The sequence below is a fragment of the Typopeltis vanoorti genome, chromosome 4 (genome assembly GCF_054136105.1).
Source record: "Typopeltis vanoorti isolate ZY-2024b chromosome 4, IOZ_Tvanoo_1.0, whole genome shotgun sequence".
Taxonomy (NCBI): domain Eukaryota; kingdom Metazoa; phylum Arthropoda; class Arachnida; order Uropygi; family Thelyphonidae; genus Typopeltis; species Typopeltis vanoorti.
Genome location: NC_143552.1, coordinates 43,532,196 through 43,555,331, shown reverse-complemented (window position 1 = coordinate 43,555,331; position 23,136 = coordinate 43,532,196). Strand labels below are relative to the sequence as shown.

Below are 23,136 nucleotides of genomic sequence, written 5' to 3'. Positions count from 1 at the left end.
CAAAAAGCCCTTTTATCCCTAAAGAGGAACCCGAATATTATTATCAATAAAGCTGACAAAGGGGACACTGTAGTCATTACAAACCAAACCGATTACCACAACAAAATAACAGCAATCTTAATCGACCAACACACCTATCGAAGAATACAAATTGACCCCACCCCCACCTCATAAAACAAATCAACGGTACCCTACACATCCTAAAAAATGACAATAAAATAGACAAAACCACACTGAAAAACACAATCCCCCCCCTGCACCATACGCACCCCTTTTATGTTCGGACAAATAAAAACCCACAAAGATGGATACCCGATGAGACCAATAGTCTCCTACAAAAATACCACCACAGCCCCTTTATCAAAATTCGTAGCGAAACTTCTCAAACCATTAATTACAACATCTAACTTCATGATAAAAAACATGGACGACCTTTTCGAAAAAATAACAAACCTAACCCTATCCCAAGATGACATCCTCACTTCATTGGATGCGGCCTCTTTATACACTAACGTCGACATCCCCAGAACTTCAGACATCGTACACACACCACTCACAGAAGACCACACCCTACACTCTCGTACTAATCTAATGCCCATTGACATTTTTAACTTAATAAAACTAATAATCTCGGCAAACTTCAAGTTCGACAACAACATGTACATTCAAATCTTTGGACTCCCAATGGGCCAAAACATCAGTGGACAACTAGAGGAATTATTCTTAGCACGTATAAAATCACTCCTACTCCCCCCCGGCATCACCTTTTATGGCAGACACGTGGACGATATTCTGTGCATTGGTAATCCCACATGCATCACAACCTTAAAAACATCCCTAAACGTTTACGGCAACAGACTAAAATTCACCACAGAAACCGAACAGAACAAATCCATCAATTTCTTACTTTGATATTAACCAGAACACACAACAAAATAGCCATGAAAATATGCCACAAACCCTCACATATCGGAAACTACCTCCATTTTCACTCATACCATCCATATTCTGTTAGAAAAATCTGTCATCTTATCACAATTCATAAATGCCTACAAATTTTCAACCAATCAGAATAATCTAAATGCAGAAATAAAAAAACTAACACAGATCTTCATAAATCACAACTATCCTACACCACAACTGATTAACTATGCAAACAAGATGGCAGAAAACCGCCAAAACAACCCAAGTACCAAAACGAACTTCCCAACACAAAAAATTATCAAACTTCCATACACCCAAAACACATACAAAGCTTATAAATACATCTTCAAACATACTGACTACAAATTGGTATTCACCACAAACCAAAAACTGTCAAATCTCCTAAAATCCACCAAACCTCACACACAGAAATATTTGAACATCACATTGTAGTCTATAAATTTCCCTGCCAAAAAGACTATGATATTACCTACACAGGTTCCACCATCAGGTCTTTATGGGCAAGACTACAAGAACACTACCGTGATTGTAACATCCCTATTCCAGAACATCTAAATACTAAAAAACGTAACATCAAAAAGAAAAATCGAATACAAAGCACAGGAAAAACGGAAATAGCTGTTCACGCCCTTGAACAAAAAAATACCACGCAGATCGACAAGGCCATCATAGTAGACAGACAAGACAATAAAACAATGCTAAGAATATCGGAAACAATAGCCATAAACTGTGACGCGAACTCTATCAACATACACAGGCCCTAAATAATCTCTGAGGTTTGGAAGCTTTACAATATAAAATTGAGGTCGCAACACCGACCAATAGGCGATAACACAAACACTTCAAAAACAGAAGCACCTACCCGACCTGCATATCATCCACTTTCCTAATGTGTTCAGATGATGACCGAGAATAGTCGAAACGGACCGCACCCCGTCATTTCCCCTTCCCCCCATATAAATAATCAACCCTTTCCCCCATTTCCCCCACCCTATATATATATATATATATATTACGGGGAAAAAAAACCTGGGTTTTTCTAATTTAATTCTCCCAAATTGCCTACCCCCTCCACACACTCAATAGTTTTCAGACATCGCATAAAGAAGAAAAGCCGCAACACCCAGAAAAAGCATGTGTAAATTTCTCTTCCTTATGCTACATATGTTTTTTGTAAACTTGCATCTACAATGCCCTAAGAATCCATGAGTAAATAGCCAATGACATTTAAACAGGGGCACTCCTATACTGAAGCAGGCAAAATAGCCATAATTATAATAATACGAATAAATTATGTTCTACCAAAATTATGTTCTTTCTTTTATCATTTACCCAAGCCTGGGCAATCAAATTGCAGCCACTTGTATGTACAGGCTGTTAACTTCACATCAAGTTGTCACTGTATCTCTTAATACACAACACATTGCTTTTTACATATGCATATTACCATCTTTTATGCAAAGGATCACTATCTAGATTGGTTTCAACCTTTACTGTGGTCTCATCAGTGAAGCCTCATCTGTAGTGAGAGATACCAAGCTAAATCAATGCAAAAGTCAAGAATATAATTTCTTGTAGAGTATAATTTACTTTCTGAATGAGCTAAAAACTCGCTGTACTTCAGCATTCCACTCATTTGTTACTCTCTACAAAAATCTACTTTTTCATTTCCTTAATCACGTGACTCTTATTGCAGCTTCCAGGAATGACCTCTCTCTCTCATTACTCTATGCAATAATTTCATTATATCTGAGAAAAGCCTCCTCATTAACATATGTCTCGATACAGCGGTATGCCAGTAGTGTCCGGCACCTGTGTGTACAAAACTTTAGTTGGCACCCCTATACCCAGTAGCACGCCGGGGTAGTGTCCGGCGCCTGTGTGCAAAACTTTAGTTGGCACCCCTATCCCCCCCTCCAATAAAAAAATCACTTAAAAAAATGTTTTTTTTAAAATACTTCCTCCTCTTTGGCACCTTTACTATCCTGGTGCCTGTGTGCATCGCACACATTGCACTTATGGCCAGTGTGCCCCTGTCTCAATAATATAATCTCTTCTATTTGTCAAGTTCTGCACAGATTATTTCCTCAATTTGCTATCATACTCAACACATTGTACAGTCTTAATCACTTGCCACTGAACTTTCTTTAATATTTTCTCATTGCCATATATTCAGATGACTAGATCATTGCACAGAAATGTAGATGTGGACTGATGTGAGTGCCTTATACAGTGGCACTACTACCACCTGATTTTTACCTTGTTAATGTCCTTTGCATTATGGAAGCGATTACAACTTTTGCAATGTATTCCCCAAACTTCAGCTAGCTATCTACCAATCCTAGATATCTGACCTCTTTGACAAAGTAAAATTCTAACCATTACTTGGCATTTAACTAAAATTCTCCATCTACCCAAAGCGCCAACCTATTCATATCCTTTTGTGAAGAGGATATGAGGTTTTGGAGGTGTTTGTTAAAGTACAGTTCAGCTGTTATGTCTTTCTGTTTACATGAACAGTTTAGTTTTGAATGAAATTAAATTTTTTATGCAAACTTTTTTTTGTTGTTTGTTTGCCCAAACTGAATAAAAAGTATGGAACATATTCTACTTAAATAAAGCTCTCTTCAAAGATATATATATATTATAAAATAGGCTACAGGACAAATGCTTGGCAATCTCAGAAATTGACTGACATGTCAATTTTAAATGGATACATCTGAAAGTATAGTGTGTGATATGTTATTCATGCTGGGGAGATACCAATATGGGTGTTAAAATACCATTATAGATAACTTTGAAAGAAAGACGTCATACTGGAGTCATGAAAAGGAAAAGCTTTTATCTTCACACACTTCACTAATAGTAAGCCTCATGAATTATATGATGACCTATTTATTATAAATTAAGACTTTATTCATTATTAGAGATTGGAAATATTGAAAAATGCTATACTTTCTTTCCAGCCTTCCTGGAAAGAAAAAATAAATACCTTTATTTTTAGTACCAGATTTGAGTCAAAGTTCTACTATTTAATGTAATTGCCTTTCTTTTTTCCATTTTTATGCTTAGGAGTATTACAAAACTGATTGTGGTCCTCACAATCCCTTTCGCTGTGAGATGGGAGATCTTGCTGGACGTCATGGGCCTTTAGTTGTCGGATCAGAGAGACAGGTTTTCACTGATGTCAATCTACCTCTAGTAGGCAACTATTCTGGTAGGTCTTGAACTCAGTTTTTGAATGTGTTTGATTGTCATCCAGGAAATGTGCTTTTGTATGTTACACTTACTTCATTTTCCTTTCAGCTTCCCTTCTTGGAATCTGGCATTACATTTTTGGCAGTGGGAATAATACAGTTGCTGAGCTGAATCAGTTTGAGTAAATTTCAAAATGGGAAATCTGAAAATGAGACATCTAGTAGGCTAGGTATTTGTGGTTAAGTAGACATGGACAGGTGAAAACTATTTAATAAAACAGAAAAGGCTTCAAAATTTAATACATTCTAAATCCATAAAGCTTCAGATTTAGCATCAAAGAAGTCCATATCAGTTCCAGGAGAGGAGAACACAAGACATCACTAATATGTTTAACAGTCTAGAGAGCTTCTATAGCTCAGTTGGTATAGACGAAGCTCTTTAGTCAGTTGGAACGGCCTGGGTTCGATTCCTGTCCATGACGTGAGGAGCTTTTATCTGGTCTCTTTTGACTAACGGTGAATTAGCTGTCGCATATGGAAGCAGGGTCCCCCCCCCCCCAAGAACAGGCAAACTGGCCCCATGAACATGCATAGATTTACAGTCATGAATATTTACAAACGTGTGTGGAAGAGATAGGGTCCTCACCACATGTTGTAATGCCCATAGTTAACCATGAGTCACATCATGGTAATCCATCTCCTAGATAGGAAATGGCCCATGAATGGGACAGTCGTGGGATGCCACTACTGTTGAGAAGTTATGAATTCATCATGACCATCTGCCTCATCTCTATGGTCTTCCTAAAGTGCATAATGATGGCAACCCACCCAATAGTGGACTGTAGTGATTTAGCAGAAATTTTGGGTTCAGTCAGAAACAGAAAATCAGGTTTGGATGACTGAAGATGACGATTCACATCATTTAAGTTATCGCTGATGCCATGGATATTTTGTAAAGGGAATATAAAGGATTTTTTTAATGTGCTTTTTAATTTTTCGGGTGGGGGGGGGATTTTTGAGGGAAGTTTTATTTTTTGGTGAATCACAGGTTTAGAATTTTTGAAAAATTTGACTTTGTAATTTCCATATGGTATTGCTAATCAAAAATATATGTAGAAATACTGCTGTTAAAGGAGGGAGGAAACCAACAATGAGATTAATGTTCTATCAATTAATTCTGTAGAATTAAGTTTGACAAAATTTGGTTTTTATTTTTTTATCTTTAATGAGAAATAGGAAAGCTCCAATTCTTGTATAATTATGCATATTAATAATTTCATTTTTAATCTTTGCACTCTTTCCTTATTCTGATAATATTATTAGTCATCCATGGAGTCAAATATTGTATGAGGTCCTCACTGTTACACACAAAGGCTTACTGAAATGTGTATTATAGCTCCTTTTGTTTCCCTGCTCTTAGGCAATACAATTCCAATCACTATTATTTTTTTATCTTTTTTATTTTTTATGTGACTCCCACCCATAAAAGGTTTTTTGTAAACCTATAGTATGGTTGTATGCCAAGGATTTTTTCTATTTTTTTTTAAGCCTAGCCATTACAAATGGATGCCTCCATCACCATAAATAACTTAGATTTTCCTTTCCAGCATCATCCTTATTTTTATTTTAAGAAGACTGTCTACCAGTGTCCTCAACAGAAAATGCCCCTCTTTTTAAAGTCTAAAGCATAGGTTCCCAAAGTGGGCGGTACCGCCCCCCCCCCCCCAGTGGGCACTGAAGCCTTCTAAGGGGGCTATAGTGGGATGAGATTTCTCCTATAAAGAGCCACTGACTAGGAGTCGGTGGCTCTTTATAGGAGAAATTAATAATATATATTTAAAAATTAATTATTTTCGTGATTTTGTGATTAGATAATCATTTAAAATTTAAATATTGCATTTTAATTCATCTTATGCCTGTCTTACACGATCAATTTTTTTATCAATTTTCTATTTCAATTATTTAATCATTTGAAAATTTACCATGTCAGATAGAAATAGATGTATCCATGCAGCAGATGAGTCTTAACTAGTAGTATGTCGGCCAACTATTAGTAGGTAATTCACTCAATTCAGCATGTTTTGACAGGAATATGGGTGCTTGCGGTGACTTGTTCAAAGCACGAGTACGATGTACTAATATAAATACCAGTGGTTTAGGAATAAGTTTCATTATTTTTTTGTGTGCTTTGCTAACAATCATCAGTCGAAAGTGTGATAGATAAGTGGAGTCATACAAAGTGTAAATTAAATCTTTTATTTTGTGAATGTTATAATGGAGGGCGTTACAAAATTTATGTCTTGCAAAGTGGCGGTGGCCCAAAAAAGTTTGGCAACCTATGGTCTAAAGAGACTTTAGGTGGTTTCTTCCACTTTTTTTGTGTTGCTGTGTTGCTTGTGTGCACATCATTACAATTCGTATGTTATAATCCTCCCAGTGATGACTTTGTGACAGATGAAATACTTCAGTCGTTAAACCTGTGCTTAATTCATTCCTATTGCTTGCTTCATTGCATTAAACAACAAAAATATATTTTTGTAATTCCTGATGGCTCCAACTACTAGTTGGAATGACATAATACAGCACATAAAGTTCACTGCATACACAAGGCATTTCACAGAAAATGCTAGGTAACAAAGGAATAAAATAGTGCCAGTGGTATGACCTTACAAGAGTGGGATTGTCATCTTTGTGTACACTTGGAAAGAAGTCAATGAATACACCCATGGGCAAGGTGCATTGTGTCATATAATGAGTCACGTGTTTGTAGCCAGTATAAATTGGAGGAATGTGATGCTCCCAAGTTGATGCAACTGTGTCCATGTGAAATGACTGCGAGAAGGAAGCTGATGGAGTTTAAAAGAGGCATTGTGATAGGATGCCATGTTGCAAGCCTATCTGTTTAGCAACCTCTTGACAAATTGGGCCACCCCAGGTCAACAGTCAGTGATTCCATACTGAGATGGAAGTGCAAGGAGTCAACTTAATTGCAGTGGATGACCCACCACACACACACACACACACACTGAACATGACTTTAGATGAAGGATAATATGTAAAAACTGCCATTCATTAACAGACATGTTAAATGTAGAGTTCCAGGCATCGACTGGAAGATAAATCTGCACAAAAACATTCAGACCCGAGGCTCACAACATAGGTTTCCGTGGCAGGACTGCAATATACCAGCCTCGCATTACCCAAATCAACATGCAGCTAGATACGTACAGTGGAACATGGAAAGCTGTGTTATAGTGACAAATTATGCTACACTCCTCTGTCAATTAGATGGACAAGTGTGATTGTGGCAGATGCTCAGTGAGCATCTTGCCAGACTATGTAACTCCAACTATGAAATTTGGAGATGCCAGCATGATGGTAGTCCTGTTTTGGCCTCAGATCTCTGTTTGTGGTGCCACAAACATTGAATTCCCAAGGGGTATCTGAACATTCTGGACAATGCAATCCTACTTTGTGGTGTTTTTATGGAACTGACCAAAGCAACCTCATGACAATGCACATTGTCTTTCAGCAAGACAATGTGCAATGTCATAAGCTGCTGTAACTGCATGGTTTGTGGACATGAATGTCACCTCACTTGACTGGCCTCCACTGAGCTCCAATCTCAACCCTATTGATCATTTGTGGGATGAATCGGAGCATTGGGCGAGGTCAAGGGATGTCTGCCCCACAACAGGTCATGATCTCATTACATGCTGACAGAAAGAATGGTCCAAAATTCCCAGTGATTGCTATCATATTTTTGTGGAAAATATGCCCTGTTGGATTGCTGGAGTCATCGCAGCGAAAGGAGGTCCTATGGACACAATAGTTGTTTGTTCCTCATGTTTGTTGACTTCTTTCCAAGTTTTATTAATGCAAGGAGTATCAGAAATAAGAGTTGAGATTCTGGCATTCATTGAGTCAGCATGCCTGTTCAAAGATAACTGGCAAGTGAAACTAGGTTGACTGAGGATGATATATTGGTGGGAAGAATAGAGATGCCAGGAAGGATAAGGAGATACAGGAAGGAGAATTGTTAATGCAGCAGAGGAATTGTCCGTTAAGAGTGGAGGCATACCGTATACATATGTCTATGTATACAGTATAGTGCAAAAAAAAAAAAAAAAAGAAAAAACAGTGCTGAACTATAACAGTATGTTATGGAGTAAACAGGCTTATTAACAAAGAAATGTATGTTCATACCTAATGAAATGTGCATCCACAACTATCAATGGAATGTTGGTTGAATAAAGCATTAACAATGGTAGATTACCTGCTCGAAACAGGCACCTTGTCTTTCAAGACAGGTTTCATAGTGCATGTGAAGTTCTCCCTTATCTTGGAAGACAAGGATTGAGACATCTGTGGAAATATAGTGTAATTTTATCCCTTAGTTCAAGGTTTTGAAGGCAGGTCAAAGTGATTTCCTTCAACAAACCCTCAACAAAGGATCAAGTGACACATTACCAACTTTGTATGAATGAAAATAATGCTCAACAACCAATGTAAACACCATTGCTACAGTTAAATGTGAAGGTGTAGACTCTACATGTGCTCCTTTTTATAAATGTGCAATTGAACAGCATATCGTGTGTACTGAAGGGGGGGGGGGTGTCGAATTTTTTTTTTTTTTTTGCACCATACAGTATTAATGTTATATACCTGGGACTGCAGAGGTACTGATTGTGAAAGGTTTTCATTTGGTCATGCTTAAAAATGAAGGTGATTCTAATGGGGGGGATTATAATAATGTGGATTGGAAGAAGAATGTATGTAGAGAAACAAGGGTTTTTTTAATGGAAACTACCTTAAGCAAAATGTAATGGAAATAATGAGAGATTTGAGGACATCAAACAGGGGAAGGCACTGTAAAAAGAGGATATGGAGACTTATGTGGGTGATTATGAGATGCTCCATAGGCAGCTACATCAATGAGGATGAGCTGTGGTGAAAAGAGGCTGACAGAGTATGGGAATTGATAGGTGAATTAGAGCAGGAGTGAAATGGATGAACAGTGAAATCAGTCAAGCAATGTGATAAAAGCTATGGAGGAGGTAGAAGGCAGCCAAAGTGATTGTATACATGAGAAGCATAAAATGCAAGCTAGAAAAGTGACAAGCATGTCTTCTTTGGCACTACAGCCCCATGTAGGGCCTTGACCTCGAATTTCTGGGTTTCATAACTCACTACGAGGTGGGATCGTTATCCCCAGCTCGACTATGTGTGATTGTCTGTGAGGTGTTGTGTTCTTAAGACTGGTTTGCCTGATTTGTGGGAGGAAAAATCCCCAGATAAACTGGGGAGAAAAACCCTGCAGTCCATACCCAAGACCAGCTAACTTGGCTATGTCTGAGAAAGATCCTTAGCTCCTCACGTCAGGACAAGCATGACATGGTAAAGGAAAAATACAATATGAAAGATTGGTGGGCTAAAGAAAATTCAAGGAAATTTTTTCAGTATGTGGCAAATCAGAAGGAAGAATAATTATGGAATGATGATAGTGGTGGATGGTCAGGGTAGTAGGGTGACCATGGCAAAGGATGTAGTAGAATAATTTAATGAGCTTTTTTTATGTGAATATTCCAATGAATAATGCTGTACAATGTCAAGAAGGGAGGGCAGCGATGGTGTTGCATCACGTGCTATTGGACTAGCATGTTAACAATACTGCGTAAATAGTGGATAACATATCATCATGCATTTTTAGAGTATACAGAATAGTTAGCTATGCCCCTGACCTACTTGTTCATCAAGTCTTGCAGTGGGAGGGGTTCCAAAAAAGAGCACAAGCATGTTTCTAGGACAGAATTTTTCAATTCGAGGCCGGAATGGCTTTATGAAAGGTAGCTCTTGTTTTAGCAATCTACAGCAATCCCTCGATTAATGCACCTAATGTGTTCTTTAAAACAGGCACATTAATTGAAAATGCAGTAATCGAATATAATAACCTATGGGAAAATGTATAATTCATTCCTCAGATTTTTTTTTTTTGACCCTTAATTTTTTTTTTTTATAAAAGAATTGGGATATGTCTCAGGGCTTGGTTAAAGGAAAACCATGAAGCTGAAAGACAATAAAACATATTCAGAATATAAATTTATTATTCTGCTTCTTAACAAAGAATTGAGCTAACGTAGTTTGGCGAGCATTTTGTTTCTTTTTTTCTTACAACTGATGGTATGGCCTTATTGCCTCTTCTGAAAATTTTACTGGTTCTCTCTTCACCAGGGAGTCTCTAAGAATTGCTGCTTAAAAACTTCAATTGTATGAAAACTATTTTCAAATTTTTCTGTGAAACCTCTTTGGGCTTGTCAGTGATTAAATTTTCTTCATATTCTTCCCACTGTGCATCTAAATTTAGTAGGTCGGAATAGCTCAATTTCTCAGAATGAGATTTAATTAATTAGATTAATTTGAAAAGCCTCTAAAATCATTTACACAATGTGGAAGAATGTGCTATCAAACGGCTTGCATATTACTAGCAGTAATTTCATTCGACTTTGTGACTTTATAACCAGGCTGAGGTTTCTCTGATTTGACTAGAAAAGTCTTGGAAGTCATTCGTTTCCAAAAAAAAAAAAAAAAAAGACTGGTTTCATCTACATTAAATATTTGTTGATCACAATAATCCCCCTTCTTACACAATTTTCTTCAAAATCTCTGGATATCTCCTTATCTGCACTTGCAGCTTCGCCTGTGATTAGAAGAACATTATGTAGGCTATTTCTCTTTTTGAAACCCTCAAATCACCCAGCATTAACGTGGAATTCTTCTTTTCCATCATCGATAGCCCTTTCTTTCCAGGACACAAAGAGACTATGCTTTTGATTTAATAAGGCCAGTGTTAGCTGGATCGATTTGTGGTTAGTCTTAGATCCATTTAAGTCTCTCTGAGTCAATCATTAAAATATTTTGAGTGCATGCATGATGAACTTCAAGCAACCTTACCTTTCTCTTTGTATTCAGCTGTTGATTCACCCATTTTTGTGTTCTTGTTCTATCTTTGCTCTGGACTTGCCTTGTTCATTTTTCTTTATTTCAAGTTTTTCTTCCAATCAGATTACTTTTTGAATCATTTTCACACTTCTGTTTTTTGCTCACTAATTCTTTTACTCATGATTAAAGGTTAGGAAAATAATTTAAAATAAAAAAGTAAGGAAAAGCAGAGATATGATCAGCAAAATGCTATGTAAAGCAGACGACATAAATTTTGGTGGTAAATTTGGAAGATAGTGTATGGAAATAGTTTAGTATGCCATTAAATAATAACTGTGTAAAATGTTTGAAATCGGTAACTAAATTATTTCATCCTAGTGAGTAATTTTTTTTAAAATAATTTAGCCATAAAAAACATATAGATCGAAAATTTTTAAAATCTGTAACATTTGTTTTTAAAATGTATATATAGGCGCACTAATCGAATTTGGGTATTGAAAAAAAATGACTCACTAATCAGGGGGAGCATTAATTGAAGGATTGCTGTACTTGTATTTTATGATAAGGTAGTGAATGTGTTGGATAAGGAAGTCTCATATACATGATATTCTTCGACTTTGCAAAGACATTTCATAGTTTGCCATATGACAAGTTGCTGTATAAAGTGGGAGATTAATAACAGATTAATCAGATCTGTAATTGGTTATGATAGATTTAGTTTAATCCTTTATCCCAGTGAGAGCAAACAAAGTTTGCGCCTGAAAATATCTTCAGGACTAAATATAGTGTTGTACTATCTTATCCAGTAAGTAGTGCAACACCAAGGCAACTCGTGGCAAAGGTGGAGCAAGCTACCAGGCACTTCTAACCCAGTATCTCCCATAATGCAAAACACATTTCCTATGTGGATATGTATACTGTTATGCATTAAAGGGATTGGCCATCTACCCAGACTAGTTTCGACCTTTATTGAGGTCTCTTCAGTGGGAGCCAGGCCCAGAGCTGGAGATACCAGGCAGAAGCAGTAGCAAGTCATCTGTGCCTATGGGAGTTGCCAAAAGGTTTATCACCTTTTTTAAAAATTACTCTGGATTTAGAGAAAGATGTTGAAAATTTATTTATCACTAGGTTAAACTATGATAGATTTAGTTTAATCCTTTATCCCAGTGAGAGCAAACAAAGTTTGCGCCTGAAAATATCTTCAGGACTAAATATAGTGTTGTACTATCTTATCCAGTAAGTAGTGCAACACCAAGGCAACTCGTGGCAAAGGTGGAGCAAGCTACCAGGCACTTCTAACCCAGTATCTCCCATAATGCAAAACACATTTCCTATGTGGATATGTATACTGTTATGCATTAAAGGGATTGGCCATCTACCCAGACTAGTTTCGACCTTTATTGAGGTCTCTTCAGTGGGAGCCAGGCCCAGAGCTGGAGATACCAGGCAGAAGCAGTAGCAAGTCATCTGTGCCTATGGGAGTTGCCCTTGGTGTTGCACTACTTACTGGATAAGATAGTACAACACTATATTTAGTCCTGAAGATATTTTCAGGCGCAAACTTTGTTTGCTCTCACTGGGATAAAGGATTAAACTAAATCTATCATAGTCTAACCTAGTGATAAATAAATTTTCAACATCTTTCTCTAAATCCAGAGTAATTTTTAAAAAAGGTGATAAACCTTTTGGCAACTCCCATAGGCACAGATGACTTGCTACTGCTTCTGCCTGGTATCTCCAGCTCTGGGCCTGGCTCCCACTGAAGAGACCTCAATAAAGGTCGAAACTAGTCTGGGTAGATGGCCAATCCCTTTAATGCATAACAGTATACATATCCACATAGGAAATGTGTTTTGCATTATGGGAGATACTGGGTTAGAAGTGCCTGGTAGCTTGCTCCACCTTTGCCACGAGTTGCCTTGGTGTTGCACTACTTACTGGATAAGATAGTACAACACTATATTTAGTCCTGAAGATATTTTCAGGCGCAAACTTTGTTTGCTCTCACTGGGATAAAGGATTAAACTAAATCTATCATAGTCTAACCTAATGATAAATAAATTTTCAACATCTGTAATTGGTTATCTGAACAAGCTGTGTATGGTGTAGCAGAGTCCCAGAAAAGAAAGATAACCAGTGTTCCTTCACAAGGCTCGTTTCTTGGACCTCCATTCGTTACCTTATTTGTTTAATGAAATTTGATGTGGACTGCATGGGATCTTCAGCTGTTTTGCTGAGGTTACTCCCTTCAAGAAGATTTAAATAGACTATTTAGCTTGGAGAAATGAATGGAGTTGCAATTTTAATGTTAAGTGCAGTATAGTGTACCTCTGTACTCTAAAGTGCACTGCATTTTAGAGTACAGAGGGTATAAAGTGCAGTGCGCTTTCGAATACAGAGGTATACTGCATTGGTGGAATTGTGCTATGATAAGCATACTGACAAACAGAGGTAATGATGTGGTTGTGCCACTGTATAAATCATTCATCAAAGCACACTATTATGCTCAACTTCAGTCACATTTTTTATGATGTGGAAGCTCTGGAGAAGGCCTAGATATGAGTAACTAAGTCCAATATCAGTACTTTAGAATGTTGGTTATGTTTCTTTAATTTTTCCAATACTTTAAAAACAAAAACTAAGACAACATTCCCTTCTAAAACTCAGTTAAGAATGTTAAAACACAAACCCCGTTTTGAAATGACTGGTTTAGGATTAAAAATTGTTATTACATATAGGTCCTTTCAAATCATCTTTTAAAAATTATCTATCCTCCACAGCTGTATATCTCTTTGAGTCCCTGATATACTACTGCTTCTGGAATGGTTCCCAACTTTTCTACTAAACCAGTCTGCTAGGAGCACTTTAGCGGAATATTAAATATTATTCTACATGTGTTTCAGTTATTTGTTTAAATTCTTAATTGAAAAGATAGTTATCTGGTTTTTGAACAGTAAATTTGATTTTCCTTTAAACTTCAATTTCTGCAGAATACAGCCCCTCGTATTCTGCAGGGGCTGTATTCTAATATCCTAATATATATATTAGGATTTATTTTTCCTCAATACATAAATTTTGTTCAGTTTAAGCAGTTATGAATATAAATATGATTAACAAAGAAATACAGTTTATTACAAAAAATATTTTAGTTACTTTTAACCAGAAATTAGGTGAATGGAAATCAAACACTGAAGGAAAAAAAAAGTATGAGATCATTCTTTGATTGTGAAATACATATCCAAAATACTGAACTCGGTATTTTGTTGTTCCTTCTTTAGCCCGAACAATGGCTTTCAACCTTCGTAGTATGGACTCATATTGGAGGTTTAATGGAATATTATTAATATTCCATTAAATGGAATAATATTAGTTTCCAATATAAAATATTGGAAACTAATTTTAATGCTTCCAATATTTTATCTCAGTCACAGAGACATCTTCAGGGATTACAAAAAACTTTTTGCAACAACGCACACATGTTCCTGTAAACTGGCTTACTTTGGACAGACAGGCAGATCAGCAACCATCTGATTAGAAGAACACAAGTCATACATCTGCAATCACAATTATGATCATAATTGTGATTGCAGACCATGTTTTGGATAGAACCCACAGGATCTCTTGGGAAAAAACCACCATAGTAAATTCAAAAAAGAAAGACTGTTCTTTGAATCTGCATCTGCGCTCAGGAATCAACGTAATTTAAACAAATACGGTTGCATGAAACTTCCCAAAATTTGGGAAACATTAATTATCAGAAGGCATTTTTGAAAATTATGGAGACAACTACCGTGTTTGAATAAAAACTTTAGTTTAATATAACTAAAATCTACAATTCGACGTTTCGACCTTTATGTCAAGGTCATCTTCTGGAACGTGCAAATATACACAAGAAACAAGCTATACTACAATCAAACTGGTTCGTTAAAGACACTGACCAACCGCTACCACAATTGTTGGCCTGACCTCTGGTGGAAAAAAAAAATACAAATAAAAAATAAAAAATTATACATCAATGCTAGAGTACTATTATTTGTGTTGTCTACTATATACATATATTAACATCATTCCAGCCAGTTGGAGTGGAATGGTTTCTAATACTAGCGGATGGGCTAAAGTCCTGACTTTAGTCCATCTGCTAGTATTAGTATTAGTGAAACCATAGCCGTCCCATACATTAAAGGGCTATCAGAAAAAATCAACAGAATCCTACAACATTATAACCTCAATGCCACCTTTAAACCACCCACTAAACTTAAAACCATGTTCAGCTCCTCTAAGGATCCTCTCCTCCCATTAGTACATCCTGGAGTCTATTGCATCCGCTGCACCTGTAACTTGCCGTACATTGGTGAAACAGGACAGACAATCCCTATATGCAAGAAAGAACACATTAGACACATCAAATATAACCATTATGGTGAAGCAGGCCTCTCAGACCACGCACTTAACACCTTACACCAAATCAACTGGAAAAGCACCTGCTCCTTACACCGCACAAAATCTGGTACGAAAGAAAATTTAAGGAATCCTACGAAATCCTGATAACCACCCAAATATCAATAACAAAGATGGTATGAAAATTCCAAGGATCTGGATGGCACACATTCAGCCAACCTAATATGAAAGATTTAATATAAGTCAGGACTTTAGCCCATCTGCTAGTATTAGAAACCATTCCACTCCAACTGGCTGGAATGATGTTAATATATGTATATAGTAGACAACACAAATAATAGGACTCTAGCGTTGATGTATAATTTTTTATTTTTAATTTGTATTTTTTTTCCACCAGAGGTTAGGCTAACAATTGTGGTTGCTGTTGGTCAGTGTCTTTAACGAACCAGTTTGATTGTAGTATAGCTTGTTTCTTGTGTATATTTGCATGCTCCAGAAGATGACCTTGACATAAATGTCGAATTGTAGATTTTAGTTATTAAACTAAAGTTTTTATTCAAACACGGTAGTTGGCTCCATAATTTTCAAAAATGCATTCGGATCACCGTGCAAGCCTAAAAGAAAGGATTAATTATCAGAGATTCCTCTTTACATCCTAGGCCACATGCAAACATTCATAGAGGGCACCACCTAGATAAGACTTTAGTTTCACTCACTACTGTATTGTGTTTGTGTGTGTTGTTACAAAAAGTTTTTTGGTAATCCCTGAAGATGTCTCTGTGACTGAGACAAAATATTTTAAGCATTAAAATTAGTTTTAATCCTTTCTCAGTGCTGATAATATTCCATTAAACCTCCAACATGAATTCTTCACAGCACTTAAACCTCAACACACAGGTATGGACTCGATAAGCTTTTGACAGTTGGTTGGCTGAATTTCATTCCAGCTTTCCATGATTGCTTGATGTAATTCAATGACATTTGTGGGCCTTTTGGTGTCGATTTATCACTTTAAAATATTCCAAACATTTTCGATTGGATTAAGGTACAGGCTATTCAAAGGCCAAATCATTGTTTTAATTGGATTATTTTCATTGTTTTGCAGATAATTCTTGATTTATCAGTTGTGGTGACAAAATGCATTGTGATCTAAAAATGAAGTCATTGGAATCCTAGACCATACTTCGATACTAGGAACTCCAAAAATGCTTAAAATTTTTTCATAGACTTCAGAGTTGACTGTATGTAACACAATACATAGTTTACCAACACCTTATGACATGCAACCCCAAATCTTCTCCATACAAAGGTACAGTTATCATCACCAGTTCTAAGGCAAATTTGAGATTCTTAAATAAAAATGACTTTTTCCCAGTCATCAAATTTCCAATTTCCATGATTTTTACACTATTGGAAACACTTTTTTTTGTGTTGCTTTGTCAAAAGTGAAATCCTAGACCATTCAGCCAATTTCGTACTGTGCAATCGCTTACCTTCACTCTCTAGTTCGACCATGCAGCATTGTTGTTTGGATGCCACATGGTTTTGAAGTTCAGCCAGTTTCCTGTTCTGTCTGAAGTGTAAGGCGGCATGTGGAAGTCCACTTCGAGGTATGTTTTTTACAATATTAGTCGAACGATATGTTTTCCAAATGTCACATATGGTACTTTGAGCACATTTTAGTAATCTAGGTAAGGTACTTCTCTCTGAGATATTCAATCATTCTGTTTTTTAAATCGCTCGAAAGTCTTTCACAGGAGCCACCATCCTTTAACACTGGAGATAGAATTCAGATTTTGCAACCATGATTCTGCTCCTTATAAACATTTTCTCTATGCTTTACATGTGCACAAACGATTGTGGATTTGCATATTGGGAAATGATATGTTTGTTTCCTCAGCAATTGCTTACTTTTTTTCCAACTATTAGCTTGATCGGATACTTTTTTCTAACACAGATGATTTATTTTCTTTAAATTAACCTTTAAATCGCACATAAAATCTTCTTTTCTTTTTATACTTTAAAGTGAGCTATTTCATTACTTGCATGCTGAAATGTTTGTATGTTAAACTTTCCAAGAAATATACAGTGCATGTATATTTCTTAACACTGATCAGATACTTTTTTTGACAGAAGTTGTATTCGTTGTCATTTACCTACAGACCCAGTCTCTTGAAGCATGCAGTGATTCTGTATCAACTGAGTTTCCAATTATCAGCAAACAGCTAGATATTATGATGTAAAATATCCCCAGTATCATTGATATACAATTAAACAAGAGACTAATAAAGATCCCTATGGCACCATAGAGATCTTTATTAGTCTAAGAAAGTGAAGGTTGGTCACCTTTCCCTTTTTTAGACTTAGATCCTTATATCACTTTGAAACAGTCAGCCATTCTCCTATCCATGTTGCAAACCTGTTTTTGTATACCCATCCCTTTTGAGTTTATTTAACAATATTCCATGAGGGATCTTATCAATTTCTATTATCTTTTCTATTAAAAAAATGCAAGCAGATTGTTTATTATTTTGTATTATGATACAATGGCTGTGAGGTCCCTGTTATGGGGAAGTATGGCATTATCTTAATTCCTCCCCTAATTTTATCCGGGCTCAGGACCGGCATAGCTGAATGAATCAGACCTATGGCTGAGTCTTAAGTATTATTCCTGACTGTAATCGGTGTGTAATTTTTTTCACCCAGAACAAGCAAATCGGCCCTGTGAACACAGGGCCGATTTGCTTGTTCTGGGTGAAAAAAATCCCCCTACCTCCATATGAGACCAGCTAACTCGCCTTTCGTCAAAGGATCAGATAAAGGTTCCTCATGTCACTGACGTGAATCGAACCCAGGTCTTTCTGACCAAAGGGTTTCATCTATATATACTGACTGAGCTACGGAGGCTCAATAGCAGATTGTTAAAGCAAGATCTCCATATGACAAAGCAGTGTTTTCTGTTAGAGGATGGTAGTAATTCACACACTTCTGGATGCAGAAATGTGCGAATTATTTTCCAATACCTTTTTATGATCCCCACAGAGATGTTGATATTGACCTATAATTGGTTACATCTCTCAATTCTACCCTTGTATACTAGAATTACCTTACTCCTTTTCCACTTATAAAATACCATGCTTGTGCTGAGATTCAGGTTGTACGAGGAGTATTGTTAATTTGTTTGCACATTCTTTCAGCAACTATGGAATTTTTCACTATATACTGTATTCCTTACCATGGCTGTGTGTGATGAGGAAGATAAAACTAATCTCCTAGGTGGATCTCAGAAACTTGGTTTTCTTATCGCACAAAACATGCTAACCATCCAGAAGAACAAATGCAATTAACAGATCTAACACATAGGCCTCATAGCCTATGTTGCTTTCCAAATCCAAAACAATCATCCAATCCTGGCCTACATTTTATACTGCTCCTTAGCTTGGTCATCAACACTTACTTCATGTATTTTTAGTGCAGCTTTTGTTTCTATTCATCCATTTAACTACTCCCATCAGATTTATTCTCCTAACTTAGGGGATGTAGTGGGACACAGCTTCATTCAGCATGCATCCCTTAACTATTGTACATGCTGCTGATCCTCCGTGCATCTTCTCATGGCAAAGCATTGCCTATTTATTATAATTACCAGCTTTATAGTTCCACTTCACCTCCCATTTCAAAACTGCATGAATACTCTTACTAAATGGCAGCATAAGTCTCCTCATTTATGTAGAATGAGGTAATTGTTATGCCTCTAACTGGTGCATCTGGGCATTCATATAGAATGTTCAATGCTATTATTACATGCAGTGCACTTGCATCACAAGACCCCCCCCCCCTTCATGATGTGTTGCTTTAAGATAGTCAGCCTCGTTGGCCGAGTGGTTAGCGTATCTGCTCTCTAGGTACAAAGGCTGCAGGTTTGAATCCCGCCGTGGGCATGGATGTTTGTGATTGTCTGTGAAAATACTAGTGTCAGTGGTAGATGGCGTTGGTGTAGATGATGAAAGCAGTAGGAGTTAGTGGATTGAGTTGGGGGAGAGCAGGCATCCTCCCTCGGTGAGTCTTTGGACTCCCTGGAGGTATAATGTAATAATATTTTTTGCTGGCCTGGCTGTCCGAGTGGTTAGCATGTCCGTTCTCCAGCCAAAAGGCTGTGGGTTTGAATCCTGCCATGGGCATGGATGTTTGCGATTTGTCTGTGGAAAAACTAGTGGTGGTGGTTGGTGTCCTCCCTAGATGAGTCTTTGGATTCCCTGGAGGTGTCAAATAATAATAATTGATAGTTATCCCTCAGTAATTCTAACTCTTCATTTTGCATATTCTCTCCTCCTCCATTCTTCTCTTCCCAATAGTTAAAATCGCCCATAACAGTAGTAATTATGTATCCATAAGATTTATCTATGTAGTTCTGGCTGTAATAGAACTCGATTATGTTTAATTGAAAAGGAGTACAAGATGGTATTCATGCAAAAACATCCTTGTATACACCAAAACTCATTGCACAATTTAATCTGCATATGTTTTTTTGCACTTGCCAATTATTAATATTTTTCTTTCAAAAAATGGTTATCTGAATCATTTTTGCTATTTTTGAATAACTCTGCAATTTTTTTTTCCAGAGTAAAATATATGCCTATATTAAACTGCTTGCTATGAGCTAATGGTTGTCAATTTTGTTTGTGTCTGTGTGTATAGACTGTAAGTTTGCTCTTTTGTTTATTTATTTATTTTTTTTTTTTAAGACAGTCATTTGATTTTCAGATAACTGTGTGTAAACTGATTTTTACAAATTGCAAATGCACTTTCCTACTATTTAGTAATTTTTGGTATGCCAAATTCCATTTATTTATTTTAGTAATGGGAAGATCTATTGTAATCTTTGGCAAGGATGGATCTTCACACAAGCTTGGCTGTGCAAATATTAAACATGATACCCATCTAATTCAGCAAGTTGCTGTGAAAAAGTATCCAGGATTCTCTAGGTAATATATTATTAAACATTCTGTTATTAAGATTCTCATTAAACCATTAATGGGAAGTCTCACTCAACCACTAACATATACCATCTGCACTCCACTCTAAATAAAAAATCACTTCCTCGCTTCCTTCTTTAGCACACTGTTGTTGAGCTTTATCATGGTCTTAATTTATTATTCGTTGCATAAGTTGTCAGTTAAAATAATAGAATACTTTAGATTGATTATAGCAATGCATAACTTGCAAAATGGTCACTTTGGTTTATGAAAGGAAGAAAGTGGCTAGCCTGGTTGGCAGCAGTTAACATACTCTTTCTAGTTTACAGGATGTGGGTTCAAATCCTATAGTGGATGTCTTTGAATGAATAATTTTAGTTGGAACTTTTTTCAAGTGATGAAATTCCATGTCTGGTCTCTAGAGCAAGATTTACTGATAATGTAAAAAAAAATATATAAAAAAAAATTTTAGCCCACCCACAGTAAAAACGTACTATAGGTTTATAATATTTTGTGGATGAGAGTTGCATATAAAAAAAAAAAAAAAAAAAAAAAAAAAAAAGTTGCAACAATAAAATAATAGAACATGTAATTTATTATTATTTTTTTAAAAAAATTATTTAGGGTGTGTGTGTGTGTGTGTGTGTGTGTGTGTACACACACACACACAAAAAGTATATATATACCTAGTCTAGCCATAAGTACTGTTGTGTGAACATTGCATAAATCTTTAATCTATCAGTAAATCATTTGCTGCTTTCAGCGCATACAAACCACATGTATAATGTATATATAGCAGCACTTAATGTTCGTAATGTCCCCCTTTTGCCTTCACGCACATCCAAGAAATGTTGCCACTGCTTACTACAAATCCACCTTCTGGTTGGCTGCTGTAGTCAACTGGAATCCAAATCCAACTGATTTGGATTCCAAATGACCAATCAATGATCATATGTGGTCAGGCACATTCGCTTCCAATGACAGTTCTGTGGTCATCGCCATGTATGCAAGGGCTGACTCCTGTTGGAACGTCCACTGCCTACATGATACAAGGTATCGTTCAGAGGCTGTGACCACGGGTTCCATCATAGTGTTTTGATACACTTTGACTCCTTTCTCGCAGAAATGCAACTTGAATACCCCCCCTCCTTCTTACATGTGCACACACACCAAAGCATTACTCATGTGTGGATGACCTCTCTGAATCCTGGGTGCTATGGCATGTTCTGTGCCACTATCCAGGATATACCCCTGATCATTTTATCAGTTAAACGACTGTTCTCATAGACTCTGAAAATCTTCTCATCTGCAAAGAGGATATCTCTCAGTCAGTTTGCATACTGCCAAGAAGTGTCTTTGATTTTATTGGCCTCTGTCACATAAGTTGTGGTGTTAGGAAGTGTCCAGTAGAACATGATAAAATCTTACCCCCAGGTAAGTTAGTATGTGACATTCTCTGTGAAGTGTTCATCTTGCAACATTTCTTTCTGCATTCTCACAAAATTACAAAAGGATGCCTTCGCATCCCTCATAAACTGTTGTGTGCAAATGCAGCGTGGTCAACCTCTTCTTTGGTGATCAGATACGTCATCCATATCATTATAACGTTTAATACTCCATACACAAACATCCTTCTGATCTTGAGTGTTTTTAATGTGTTGAAAATAACCAGTGGCTGCATTCCAACCTTGCGAAGTGCTATTAAAGTTACATGGTTTTCATATCAGAAAGATGTTTGTGTATCTTCCCTGAATGTTAACTCGTACAGCTAGACAACTCTTTCTCTCTACTGATACGCACAAATGTTAGCTGTACACAGTGCCACTAACAGAACAGGTCTTGCACACTTCCAGTGTGATAGTGTGTAAATTGTAATGGTATTTATGGCAAGAATGTGTGTGTAATTTGTAAGGAGGAGACTTGCACAGTGGTCCAAATCTGAAAAGAAATATTTTGGGCATTTGCATAGTAATCCAGATATGATATACTTGTCTTTTTTTTGTTGTTCATTTATTTATAATGGATATTAACTAGTCAGGGGTGTGCCAGTAGTGTCCGGCGGCTGTGTGCAGAACTTTAGTTGGCACCCCTATACCCCTTCTCCCAAAATAAAAAAAAAAAAAAAAAAAAAAAAACTTTATGAAAATGTTATTTTTAATATTTGATGCCAATAAAGTGAGTATTTCATTTTGAATTTTATCTCCTAAATAGGAGGGCATATTTTTAATGTCAGGATCATTAGCTACACATGTGTTCTGATATAAAAGGATTAAACTTTTCTAACATCTCAATGCATTTTAAAAAACTGCCATTGTTGCGATCGTAAAGTTTATTACTTTTACTACGAAGAGCTAGATTTTGTTTGGCTAAAAACTGTACTACAAAAATTATTCTTTTTATAACTTCATACCAACATTTCCTTTCATTATCTAAAACTGTTTGTTGCAAATGATCAATACAAGTTTTATTTTTCATCATCATCATCAAATTCCTGCCATGTACCCTCAAGGGGTGTACAGGATATGACAGTACTACATGAAAAATTTAATTCATTACTAACTTCCTATCTACAATTTTCCTCCAAATCAGTCTGTTACTTGTCAAGACTCCAACATTTCTATCGTCTAAGGCACTTTGTACCATATCACTCCACCTATATCTTTGGTCTTCCTCTGTGTCGT

At 36.5% G+C, this 23,136-nt stretch overlaps 1 protein-coding gene across 2 annotated transcripts in view; it reads left to right on the top strand.

Moving 5' to 3' along the window:
* Positions 1 to 23,136, top strand: part of LOC150107264 (uncharacterized) — a 151,458-nt gene that overhangs the window by 99,596 nt on the left and 28,726 nt on the right. For both annotated transcript variants that reach the window (XM_090391116.1, XM_090391115.1), the window contains exons 6-7: positions 4,018 to 4,162; positions 20,338 to 20,464. In XM_090391116.1, coding sequence (XP_090247242.1) covers positions 4,018 to 4,162; positions 20,338 to 20,464 — 272 coding nt within the window. The remainder of the gene's footprint in view (positions 1 to 4,017; positions 4,163 to 20,337; positions 20,465 to 23,136) is intronic.